Here is a 12,939-nt window from a genome sequence, read left to right on the forward strand (position 1 = left end):
TTATTTTATTAGTACAAGTTGATTGGTGTGAATCTGGAGTAACTATGAATCAAAATGAAGATAGTAAAAATAGAATTTTTAGCTATCATAAATATTATGATTGTGTATTTTTGGATAGCACTGGTTACTATAATATTACTACACATATATTTAAATCTACATATAAATGGATACAAAAAGAAGCACAACTTTCTTTAAATCATTTGGACAGTGCACATGCAAATAGTTTTCAATCACTTTTTATGAGAAAAGTACCATTTTATATGGCATTTGATCATTTTGTATGGTAATTATTTTTATAAATTAAAAAATATTTTAATTAATTAAATGATAAACTTAACAAATGTATAGGTTTGAGGATCCACAAATATTAAAAAATATAGTAAGTGTTAATTCAAGTAATAAGGATAAGTTAAATTATGGTCCAAATTATCGAATACAAATAATAAAGATACTTTACAATATTTTTGAAAAAGGATTGGCAAATAGAGTCCATCAAATTTGTGTTTTACCGAAAGAAATTTCAGAATGGGAATTTACAGAGGATAATTGCGACAATATTGGGAAGATTTTTTTTGGATTGGAATTAAATCCAGAACACTGTTTTAATATTGTTACTAAAGGCCCTGAAGCAAATTTACCAGAAGTATGTAAACAATTTAAGTATGATTATAGATTGTTAATATTTTTTAATATTATATTTTAGGCAATTGAATTTCGAAAATTTTGGAACAAAAAATCAGAATTACGACGATTTCAAGATGGAACTATTCGAGAAGCAGTAATTTGGTCAAAAGGCAAAACATTATCAGGAAAAAGAATAATATGTAAAAAAATTATAAATTTTTTATTAACAAAAAAATTAGATTTTCCTAAAAATAAATTTACATATATTGCTGATCAAATAGAGGAACTTATAAAATTGCAAAAGGTAACAATTTATAATAAATTTTAATCTTATAAATAAATTAAATATTTTATAATATTTAGGTCAAAATAACGCATTTTGTTTATGGAACGGGAGAAGAAGCAGCTCTAAAAGCAATAAATGTATTTAATCGTTTTGAAAAAGATTTGATGTCTCTTACAGACATTCCGTTGTCAATACATGGGGTTCAAGGATCTAGCGCGGTTTTTAGATATACGGATGTTTTTCCACCACTTGCAACAGTTTATCGGCCTACTAAAGAATTTAAAAAAATTAAAAATTGTTTAATATTGTCTAAAAATGTAACAATAGCACCTAGATATGTTAGTCCACTTGAAGTGAGTTTGCAATTATCAACTAGTGGAAAATGGCCAGATGAATTGGAAGCTTTTAGAAAAACAAAAGCTGCTTTTCACATACAAATAGCAGAATGTCTTAGAAAACAATTTATGTTAAAAACAAATGCAAATTTTTCGCATATCGATGTATATAAGGTTATTATTTTTAAAGATTATATTATATTATTATTTATTATATTATATTATATTATTATATATATTATATTATATTATTATTTTTAAGAAAATATTTATTACATATCAGTAAAAAAAATAATATTAAAAAATAATGAAACTATAAAAAGAATTAATTTTTTTTTAGGATGGATTTGTATTTCGATTAAGAATATCACATCAAAAAGAAATTAGTTGCTTGAAACAAGTAACTGAAAATGGAGTTATACAATATAAAGATAATGAAGAATCAATAGAATTAGAAAATAGATTATTCGAATTACCGAAACTAACTAGTGCTTTGCATGGGTAAGAATGATTTATTTTAAAAAATTGATATATTTTTATTTACATAGCAATGTCACATATTAGATTACATACTCAACAACCATCCTTTGGAGCTGCTTGTTGTTTAACGAAACGTTGGTTATCTGCTCAGCTATTGGATGATTCTCATATACCAGATATAGTAGTTGAACTACTTGTAGCTTCAATATATTTAATACCTACTCCATATAGATCTTCTCAAACACCTCAAGTAAGATTTTTAAGAGTCTTAGAAATGTTTGCTAGAGGTCATTGGAATACTGATCCTATTATTGTAAATTTCAATGATGAAATGTCTAGTAAGTAAGCGATTGATATTAAAAAAACTGTTATTATATTATTGTATTACTATACTTATATTATTTTTATCTAATATATTTCATTTTAGGAGAAGATATAATAGCAGTAGAAACTCTTTTTGGATCATCTCGTAATTCTTTACCACCATTATTTATTTCTACTCCTTATGATCAACAAAGATCATTGTGGACTAAAAAAGCACCATCTACTTTAGTCTTAAATCGTATTACAATGCTAGCTAAACAATCTATAAAGTTATATGAAATTCAATTTTTTACAAAAGTTCTTTTAGATTTTAAACCATTATTTAGGCCACCACTTACAGAATATGATTGTTTGATATATTTAAAACCACATATGATTCCTAGAAGACTACAAGCAGTTGATATCAATGATGCACATCCTATTATTGAATGGCATCCATATAAACGACATTCAGCTCAAAAGATTCCAGTTGTAGGATTTGATCCTGTGCAATATTTTTTAAAAGATCTTAGAGTAAGTTTAAATGAAATTTCATATATAATATTAGTACTTAATATTTTCATTTTTTAATATATTAAATGTTTTTCTTTTTCCCCCCTTTTTTTTTTAGAATGGTTATGATGAATTTGCCTTATTTTTTCATGATACTTATGGTGGTAATGTAATTGGAGTTTTATTAAAACCTTCTGCATTAGAAAATAAGGACTTTAAGATATCAAATATTAATGGCCGAAAATGTAATAATAATAATCAATTAGTTTTAAATATTTCGGCAATGATTCAAGATTTTTATGCTCTTGGAAAGGATCTCGTAGAAGCTATAGATATGCAATCAAAAAAATTTTCTTTAACTTAATATTTTTTGTTAAGATTAAAAAAAATAGTTATGTTTTATAGTATAAACAAATTTATAATATAAATTTTAAATTGTAGCCTTTTTTATGTATATTGTTTTTAAAAATTAAAACTAATTAATTTGCTAACTAATTAATTAATTAAATTACATAAAAATATATATTTTATATGTAATACAATAAGAATTAATAGAAAAAATCAAATAAAATATATTTATTTAAATATATATATATATATGTGTGTGTGTGTGTATATATATATTCATGTAAAAAGGAATTGTAAATTGTATTTTATATTATATTTTATATCATATTGAAATATTTTATAGTATAATTTATATAAAAAATCATTTCATCATTAAAGATCTGATTTCATTATTTAATTTCGTAATAACCGTATCGTCAATTGTGTAACTTCCTGTTTTTAAAAGAGAATCACGTTCTTCAAGTAATGCTTGCAATCGTTCATTTTGTTCTTCTGATTTTTTTAATGTATTTTTGTTAACATTTTGTGAAATTTTGGAACTTATAGAATTTGGTGTAAATACTTGAGAATAAGCATCTTTTTCAATAAAATATGCTTTTGGCTTGATTACATCGATTTCTTTTTGAATCTCATTTAATAATATTTGATCATTTGTCAAAGCAGTAGTATCTGCACACAATATCTCTTCTAGGCTAAAAATAAAAAGAAAAAAAAAAAAATAATTAATACAAAATATTTTTTGAATGATTTCAATATTTTTGTTACATAATGCACATACTCTAAATTTTGTAATTCTTCTTTACTATTTTTAATTTGAATTTGAATAGCTTGTTGATGTTCCATTTTTATACGATGTATTTCACGAACTGCTTTTGCCCACTGTTCTTTAAAAAAAGATTTATTCTCTTGTGCATTTTGCAATTTTTCTTCAAGTGTTTTTAATTCTTGTAATAAATTTGCCGTTTGATCTTGGGTTAGAGAGCCTTTTTGATAATTTTCTAATTCTTCAGATTGTTTTGCTACAAGTGACTGTAATCTTTCATTTTCAATACTTAATTGTTCTTCTTGTACTTCTAAAGCTGTTTTTCTTTTTTCAAGAATATTTATCTATAAAGTATTAAAAATGTATAATTTAATATCGAGTAAATATTTATTTAATATAAATTTTTACTAACTTTTGCCATAAGTTCTTCTTGAACTATTTGAGATGATTCTTTAAGTTCTCGTAATTTCATTTCATATCTCCATTGTAAATCTTCATTTGCTTTAATTAGTCTACTTTCTTTCTCAAGACTTTTTAATCTTCGCGTTCTTAAATCTTCTGTAGCATTATTCAAACTATTTGCTAGCATTTTACATTGCTCAACACTGCATGCGAGTTTTGTTTCTAAATTTTCTCTATGTTTTTGCCATTCTTGACTTAATAAATTTAAATGACGATCTTCCTTTCTTTTTAACTAAATTATTATGAAAAATATATATTTTTTTAAAATAGTTATATATTTTTTTTCTACTATATTAAAATTTTTTACCTCAACTTTAAATATTTCCATTTGTCGTTCTTTCCAAGTCTCTAATTCATCTACTATTTTATATGCTAAAGTATCATCAAAGATTGGTGGGCCTAAATTTTCATCTAAATCGAAATAATTTATTTTATTGTTTATACTAAAAAATAAATTTATTGAAAAATAAACTTACTAGGAATAACTCTTTTAATCCTATAATATGGACCATGATCTTCTAAATTTAATAAAACATCCAAATTACCAATACTATTGTGTTCCATATCATATAATGGTATATCATATTGGCACTCAGGCTGAGATATATTTATTAAACTTTAACAAGTATATACAAGAATAAAATATCATACTTTTTATATTATTTTATATATTTTATATTACCTTATTTGGACAAAATAATTCTTTTGCATTAATTTTAAGTTGGGATATACAAGTCTTAGTATTTCCTTCTATTTTATATATGCTAATTTTTGGTGGAAAAGATAATAATAATTGTTTTATTTCATCTACTGCCGATATAAATTGAAATTTGCATCCTATATCTTGTAATTTTACTTTTTCTCCTAAAGAAAAGGATAATTTTAAATGAAATGTTGATGTAACTCCAGTTTTTGGATGATGAAACCTAAATTCAAGAAAAAAAATATATTTAATTGCAAGTCAAGAAAAAAATTCTTAGTAAATTAAAAAACTAATTGTAATTATTAAATTAGCATGTAATAATTAATGATTAATACCGAATTTCCATATTTGGTATTGCTAATTTTGAAGATTTTGCTTTAATTGCTACTAATAAAATATTCAAATAATAAGAATGATAAGCTTCTACACTTTTAGAATAATTATCAATATTAGGTTGACATAGGAATGTATCAACTGAATGTGAACAAATAGCATTAACAGGTTGATCCTTTATAAAGTTATAATCTATAGTATGTTTATTTATATTATCATATTCATTTGAAGTAGTTTGAATTCCACTAATATATTTTCCAAAATCACCAGCAGGATTTCTATGACAATCTATTTCACTATAATTCTGAAAATTACAATTAAAAATGTTAAATTTTCTGATAATCTTTAATAATTTAACTGCACAATTTATTTTATAAAAAATTTATTACTTGTTTTAAATTATTTATATCCTTAGATAAAGGAATGATTAAATCATTAATCATTGCATTAGAAACATCCATTCCTACATTTGTTTTACCTACATATTGTAATTTTAACTGTAAATCAAGGTATGGATTTTTACATATTTTTTCTATTTCATTATTTTCAACAAAATTTGTTTTACATAAGTAACATCGTTGATTTAAAATACTACTACTATTTTCAGTAATTTTAAGAAATTCTTCAATATTATCAGTAGGAATTAATGATTGCAAATTTATTTCTGATTGACCTACTATATTATCTTTATATTTTAAATATATAAACAGAAACGGTTTTAATTGTAAATATTCTTTGAAAATTTTTAATGAACTTCTGATCCTTATTACAATTTTTTCATTAAGTGCCCAAAGATCTCCATATTCCTTTTTTGATTGATTAAAGTATACATCATTTTCTAATATCTTACACCAAAAATACAAATTATTTTTCATATCTGTATAATATTTCATTGGTAATAATGAATCTACATTCATTGCAGATATAGCAGTAATATTCATTAAAAATAATTCATGACAAATATTTAATGGACCTAATTGTATAAGACGTTCATCGCGAAGTAAAATTGGTGTTACTTTATTGAGTTGAACATTTGTTTGTTGACATTCTTTTAAATTTTTTAACTGTAATTTCATAATATATAATTTTATATATTATTAAACATTTACATAAGTACATATAATTTACCTCTAATTGAGCATTTCCTGTTGTATTTTCCAGATCATGAATACTTAAACCAAGAAGTAACTCAGGTTTATGTATTTTGAGTTCATTTTTCAAACCTAATAATTTATGCCAATTAGGTTTTATACTATTAGCACCCCATTTAGTAAAAACTTGGGCTGATCTTAAACTAAGTAAAAGATATCCTAATCTTTCTTTGTTGTCATTGCTTTTAACAGCAAAACATTCTAATTTTAATGGAACTTGCCCTGATCTCATCCTATAAAGTTAAAATTATATTTTAATAATAAATATTATTTCATATTAAATATTATATGATACATACTTCCGTAATTTATTTTTATCTACTTCCCAAACCAAATCATGATCATATTCAGGATTTGGATTTGGTTCTATTATTTCAGTTTCTAAAGAATGTCCATTTAAAGTTGCAACAATTAATGTAGGTAGTAAGATTTGCTCAAAACCTTTGCCTAAAGTCATTAATATCAAATATATATATAATATTAAATTTGTTAAATTTAAAAATAAATTTTAAAATAACATTTATAAAATTTCATTCATTATAAATCATTTTTGTGGTGCAAATAATAATTATTTATCGTAATAATATTTTATGTTATTTTATACAAAGAAAATGTCATATCAAAAGGTTAACAAATAAATAATCATAAAATGTACCTTCTTTTATATTTAATACAACTCGAACATCAGAATTTGCTAATTCTTCCCCCATTGCGTCATAATATAATACATAAAAATAATTAATATAAATTCAGCAAATATTTAATAAATATTAAAGAAATCCGTAAATTTCAAATCGGTTACTATGGATACGCAAGTATTTAATATAATAATATTTTTATTTATGACAAAGATTAGTTTTACAAATAACATACAAATTATACAAATTTATATAAATATATATATAAAATACATTTTATTTATATATATAAAAACAATACATTAAATTATATATAAAAATATTTACACATATGATATTAGACTTATTAGATTTCTTTTGATTCTATTTGAAAATTTAAATAAACGCCATATTTTATTATATTTATTATCACTAAATAAATACTGATGCATAAATAACTATTTATACTGGTCTAGTAACAAATTTTAATACTAATTAATTTTTCATTTTTAAATTATTTTATTATAACTTTAAATATATATCTATAAAGAAATCTAAATATAAATAAAAAAATATTTCATCACATAAAAAAACAATTAGAAATCATTGATACATAAAAATAGATAATTTAAAAAGAAAGGTCGATAATATTGAAAACGCGGCTTTATTTCGTTTTAAGTTGGCAGCACTGCTAGCCTCGTAACAAATCTCACCCATGTCGAGTCGAGCGCGAGAGACAGGAGCGTAAGCTTGTCCGCGATCGTTTGTCCGCGTTCGACAAGTCTTTCAAATATCGTGTGTGCAATCATTAAACGGTATATCTAAAGATAATCATATTTGTATAATCAGTTTTCGAAATAAAAATTTGGGAAGACTTGGAAAGTGAAGACTGCGAAGGAACTACAGTTAATACGGGCTTGTGTGTGGGCATATAATAGCCGATCGGGCATACTGGTGACACGATTGCGGATTTTCCTTCAACAAGAAAGAACATACGAAGCTCGCAAAGTGCATGTGCTAGTGTGCGTGTCACTGGAAAGAGTTCAGAGCCGCTTCGGCGGCGCTCCCAAATCTAACCGCAGAATCGAGTCTGTGGTGGTGAGGCCGCGGCACTATCGGGGCACGATTGAGTACGATCACGATCGCACGCGGCGGGGCCGTTTGTAATGGAGGAGGTTTCCGAGTGTATTCCCGTGCGACAGAACAGTCACGGCGATGCACGCCGTATTGACTGAAACGCGATATCTATCGTTGACTATTCCTCCCGGCCGGCCGGGTGAAAGAGGCAGGTCGAAATTGGTATGGAATCGTCCAGGGTCCTCGACACGACGAACACTCTCTCCCGTCTGTGATAATTACTAGCCCCTTAAAAAGAGATAGAAGAAGGGAAAAAGAGAGAGATAGAGCTGTGTGTGTTTCGCGCGTGTTCTCATCTGCTCTCTTCATTACGTTTTTAAGTGTAAACATTTCCCAAAATTCATTTCGAGGTTAGGATAGCATGGGGATTGATCCCCTGAAGGCATCGACCGACAAACCGTGACACCTGCGACTCGCTGTGTTACGGTGTGTGCGTGTGTGTGCGTGCATATGTGTATTCTCCCAGGAAGCCGCTGGAGTATTATTTTTCATCGGCGGCCATCCAAGGGAAGACCAAAGAAGAAAATATGTCAAGAATGGGGATCGATCCCCAATTAAACTCCGTGCATCGTTTACATCATTAATTCGATCCGGGACTAACATTGGCAATTTTTTATCATACAATCGATCCTTTCTGTCACGTTAAACAGACTGTCGCGGATTATTCTGCCACGACAGAGGACACTCGCACCATGCAGAAAAGAGACGGTAGAGATACACAGCTACAGCTCGCGCGTAGCTCTGAACGCGAACAGGAAACGACCAAGAGGATCTCTCGTGGTAGCGGTAATGCTACCAGATTCAACGCGTATTCCTCCAGGTACAGTGTCACCTCCTCCTCTAATGTACTCATGGTCGGTCCGAACTTCCGTGTTGGCAAGAAAATTGGCTCTGGCAACTTTGGAGAACTTCGACTTGGTAAGTTTATTTTTTTTTTCTTTATCTTTTTTTTGCAATAAGCATTCTTTCTTTATATTTATTTTTTTAATCTCTCAATATATATATACTTTTATTCCGAATACGATCTTGAATACGATCATCATTATTATATTTTTTTCATTTATATCTTTCTTCTAAAAATATCTCTAGCCATGGTGATATTTGCATATCAAATAGTTTTTTTTCTATGATACATATTAAACAAAATGGAGCCATCTCATGTGTTGTCGTTCATAATCAGAAAATTCTTTCTAACCTTTTCAAAAGTGTTCACGTTGCGGGAACGAATGAAACTTTGAATATTTCATTTCGATCGATCTTAAATAGAATTTAACTGATCTTATTTAATTTCATTTGCAAAGTTTTTTATTCTTTTCATTTCATAGTATCATTTACAATATACCTTTTGTCATTTATCCTATTATGATGATTTATCTTGTCGAAAAAATCAACTATAGGGATGACCATCGCGTAAATTAAGAACAATGACGTTGAATTTAAGCGTTTCAGTTATCGTCGAAGTTCGGGTCTTACGCGTGACGTAATTCTACCGTGATAAATTTATATCTTTTATCTATGCTAAGAGGGAGTGCACCGAATACAGAGATGTTTATACCAGCCATCATCTTCTCAGCAGATTTTATTACGTATTCGTTCACGAATTCCAAAATAATTGGATTTTATTGTTACAAATTAAATATATATTATTAATAATATAGGATGTTATTGAAGATAAATAATTAATGCATCGAATTGTTTGTTCTTCCACGTGATTAAGATTAAATGAACTCTCTCAATAAATATTGGATTTTACCAGGTACAAATGTTTTTATATGTAAGCATGCTATGACCGATTATGTGTCAATGTTTGCAGCTCCCACCAACATCTTGTATAAATTTTTTTTTGCTATCTTTTATTCGTTCACATTGGTGAGAGCTACCATTGGCTCTCATGTTGCATCGCGGTATGATAGATAGATGTAAGATTCTTGTGGTTGGTATCGTTCGTATATATATGAATTGCGTGTTCTCACTGAAAAAAATAAAGAAGACAAAAAAATTTATTTTTCAATCGAATTCTATTAATTCGTGTCAATCGAATATTCTTCGCTGTAATGGAAATACTCTGGCTTGGATGGCACAAAGGCTCGTCCTCAAAGAGACCGAGTTAGGTAAACCTCTAACCTACCTTCAATGGAAACTAGAATTATCGAAGTTTAGGGATTGGTGTTGAAATCTTGAAGGATTATGGTAAGCAGTAGTTGTAATAGTGATTCATCATCCAAAAATTTACTATTTCTTTTTTTTATATTTTTCAAATTTTGGATAAATTTTCGAAACGACATTCTTTTTTCGTTCTTATAATATTATTATAATCTATAGATTATATAATATAATTTATATATAATCTATAGATTATATAATATAATTTATAGATTATATATTAGATTAGATTATATTTATAAATATTATATTAGATATATAATATATTAAATCTCTTTTCGATACGATCATCCGATCAATTTTATGATAAGAATAAAGCAAAAAAGAATATTACAGAATACATAAAATTCATACTTAGACTATCTTAAATAGTATCAACTATTTAAATATTACAAAAGGTTTATGTCCTAGTCAAAGTGTTTCTCGGAGCTTCAAACAAGATATTACGCGTTTAGAGGACGTAGACAAAAGGCGACTTCCGTGATTCTTTCCCTATTGTTTTTCGGAAATCACTCAGCGTTCAAACAAATACAAATGTCTTCTCTATATTATATTAGTTATGTTTACGCGTTATCAGTTGAATTATTGCCCAGCTGCGAATGGACCCTCGTGTTAACTTTATCGTATCGTGTACAGTTCATCGAATATATATACGAAATTAATATTTTACTGTTCGGCTTTCGCGCGATACATTTTAAAGATTGTTTATCTTTTAAATTGAGATTTTTTTTTTTTAATCGCTTTTATAACCATAGCAATTTCATGACGATTTCTCGTCACGAATCACGAATCATTCACATAAGAAAATTCTTTGAAAAATCACAGCGATCGAATTTTATTGTTTGAGAAAAAGAAATAGAGCATATGTTGGAAAATTTCGTATACAAAATATAATTGAACTAAATATTCACATGAAATGATCGAAATCTGCATTCGTGAGTTGGCGACATCGCGTACAGAAATGTATAATGTAAATGTTCCTTTGTCAATTTGACAAATTAGCAGATTTGATCCACCTACTCGAATATATTTATTTTTTTACGGAGACTCGTTGCGATCCATGAATTTCTTGTTAATCCTTTTTTTAAAAAAAACTTAATTTCCAGATATATTTCTCTCCGTATCTTACATATACTGGGAGTACGATGCGAAAATATATTGGAGGTTGAAAAATTTAGCCTCTTCTCGTGATTCATCCCTGAAAGATCAGCCACGTGTGAATCCCCATTTAGTTCTTCTGCCTCGGCGGTTCCTTAAAGTCCCTCGGCCTTGTACACGACGCTTGCATAGTCTCTTATTGTGGTTATTACTGTTCGAGGATTCCGGTTTTCTCGTTCAACCCTTTGAAAAATCAATGTGCGTTTCGCTGGCGTTATTTAAATTTCTATTGATCAGTTGGCAGTGTGAATATATTAAACTACAGTTGGCTGTAGAACAATATAAGTTCAGTTATACACGGATACATTCTTTGAAACATTTTGAAAAAGTATATTTATTTATCGTCGTAAATAATCCATAAATTATATATTATGGTCTTTGTAACAGTAGTGTCATCTATCGACGAAAAAAGATACGAAAATAGGACTTTTCATTTATTCCGTGTAATTTTTTATGCTAGTTGCAAGCGGAAACTCGTAAAAACGAATTATGATTTAAGATTAAACATTAATTGAATTATTCAAATAAAAGAATTATATAAGAAATCTATAAGAATTTGGATTCACGAGGCATTAATTAACGAAATATTTAAAGATAACGATTAGTCGAAAAAAGAAATCGTGATTGTTATTAATCGAAGTTGGTAATATATCTCCGTGCAATTACGAGATGCGATGGTAATTTATGAGCGACTATAACGGCACTAGTAACGATTTAGCGACATTATCTCTTGATAAGTTAGCGCTAGCATACATATACCAGGCTGGTTTGGTTGCATTTAGAACGATGTTCGTCGAAGGCGTATGACTCATTCTTAATATTAAAGCGTTTGTCGCGTGATTACGTTCTCGTTCAATGGCTGCACTTTGCCGAACGTATCGCAACCTTGTTCCCTTGTGTTTTTCGTCTTTTTTTTTTTTTTTTTTTTTTTTTTTTTCTTTTTTTGCTAGGTTGGATTCCAATTCGTCTCCCTCCTACCGACAAAACTTCATATCGATTTGTGCACGGGCCAAGTGGCTGATATAAATAATCCGTGATTTAGGACTTCCATAATTTATAGTCCTGCGCGGATTCAAACTGTGACCCTAATAATGCCCCGAGGAAAGTATCATCGTCCTCGTGGGGTGAATATTCACGCTCATTGGCGGAATATTCTTCGAGTAGTTTGTTGGTCGATTGAAAAGCTTTTTTTCGTTCAAACGGTTTGAACGGTTGAATCGTGGGTGGGTATACACCGGTATATCGAGATATTTTGCGGTATCGTAAAATCGTCGATTGCATCGATCGGGTTAACCGTCTGGAGTCGGCGTCGCTTTACATTCGAGTGATTTCATAGGTAGCGATAAAGGTACTACATTAATACCGTCGTTATTGTTCGCGAACATTGGTTGTCCGACTAAATCATCCAAGTGTGAAGTGTTCCTTTTCCATCGATGTCGTCGTCGAACGTCTGTGATAATCGTTCGATCATCGTTCGTTCCATCATTTAACAATCGTTCGATTTATAAACTTCCTAAATTCAGATTTTGATGCGTGTTTTTTTTTTTTTTTTTTTTTTTT

General features: G+C 28.2%; 3 protein-coding genes across 12 annotated transcripts in view; 2 read left to right on the forward strand and 1 right to left on the reverse strand.

Moving 5' to 3' along the window:
* The window catches only part of LOC102674143 (nucleolar protein 6), a 4,581-nt gene extending 1,660 nt beyond the window's left edge, over nucleotides 1-2,921 (forward strand). The window contains exons 4-11 of the mRNA XM_031513630.1: nucleotides 5-286; nucleotides 352-646; nucleotides 707-931; nucleotides 991-1,422; nucleotides 1,589-1,749; nucleotides 1,813-2,066; nucleotides 2,156-2,565; nucleotides 2,663-2,921. Of these exons, the coding sequence (XP_031369490.1) occupies nucleotides 5-286; nucleotides 352-646; nucleotides 707-931; nucleotides 991-1,422; nucleotides 1,589-1,749; nucleotides 1,813-2,066; nucleotides 2,156-2,565; nucleotides 2,663-2,908 (2,305 nt within the window). The 3' untranslated portion in view covers nucleotides 2,909-2,921. The remainder of the gene's footprint in view (nucleotides 1-4; nucleotides 287-351; nucleotides 647-706; nucleotides 932-990; nucleotides 1,423-1,588; nucleotides 1,750-1,812; nucleotides 2,067-2,155; nucleotides 2,566-2,662) is intronic.
* A 278-nt stretch (nucleotides 2,922-3,199) lies between these two features.
* Nucleotides 3,200-7,182, reverse strand: LOC102680863 (centrosomal protein of 120 kDa). Its single transcript, XM_031513635.1, has 11 exons — nucleotides 6,960-7,182; nucleotides 6,604-6,751; nucleotides 6,282-6,537; nucleotides 5,543-6,217; nucleotides 5,156-5,457; nucleotides 4,800-5,043; nucleotides 4,594-4,714; nucleotides 4,425-4,528; nucleotides 4,068-4,349; nucleotides 3,671-3,999; nucleotides 3,200-3,584 (listed from the first exon to the last, which is right to left on the reverse strand). Exons 1-11 carry the CDS (start codon nucleotides 7,012-7,014, stop codon nucleotides 3,254-3,256), a joined length of 2,847 nt encoding a protein of 948 aa, XP_031369495.1. The 5' UTR covers nucleotides 7,015-7,182; the 3' UTR covers nucleotides 3,200-3,253.
* Nucleotides 7,183-7,633: 451 nt separating this feature from the next.
* The window catches only part of LOC102681219 (casein kinase I), a 44,905-nt gene continuing 39,599 nt past the window's right edge, over nucleotides 7,634-12,939 (forward strand). For all 10 annotated transcript variants that reach the window (XM_006622294.2, XM_006622295.2, XM_006622296.2 and 7 more), the window contains exon 1: nucleotides 7,634-8,976. In XM_006622294.2, coding sequence (XP_006622357.1) covers nucleotides 8,751-8,976 — 226 coding nt within the window. In that variant the 5' untranslated portion in view covers nucleotides 7,634-8,750. The remainder of the gene's footprint in view (nucleotides 8,977-12,939) is intronic.

The sequence above is a fragment of the Apis dorsata genome, unplaced genomic scaffold (assembly GCF_000469605.1).
Source record: "Apis dorsata unplaced genomic scaffold, Apis dorsata 1.3 scaffold_683, whole genome shotgun sequence".
In the NCBI taxonomy this organism is placed as follows: Eukaryota; Metazoa; Arthropoda; class Insecta; order Hymenoptera; family Apidae; genus Apis; species Apis dorsata.

Coding starts and splice junctions, on each gene's coding strand:
- LOC102680863 (XM_031513635.1), bottom strand. CDS start 7,014: ATGGGGGAAGAATTAGCAAATTCTGATGTTCGAGTTGTATTAAATATA. Junction 6,538..6,603: donor GATAAAAATAAATTACGGAA/GTATGTATCATA, acceptor TTAACTTTATAG/GATGAGATCAGGGCAAGTTC. Junction 3,585..3,670: donor GAAGAATTACAAAATTTAGA/GTATGTGCATTA, acceptor TTTTATTTTTAG/CCTAGAAGAGATATTGTGTG.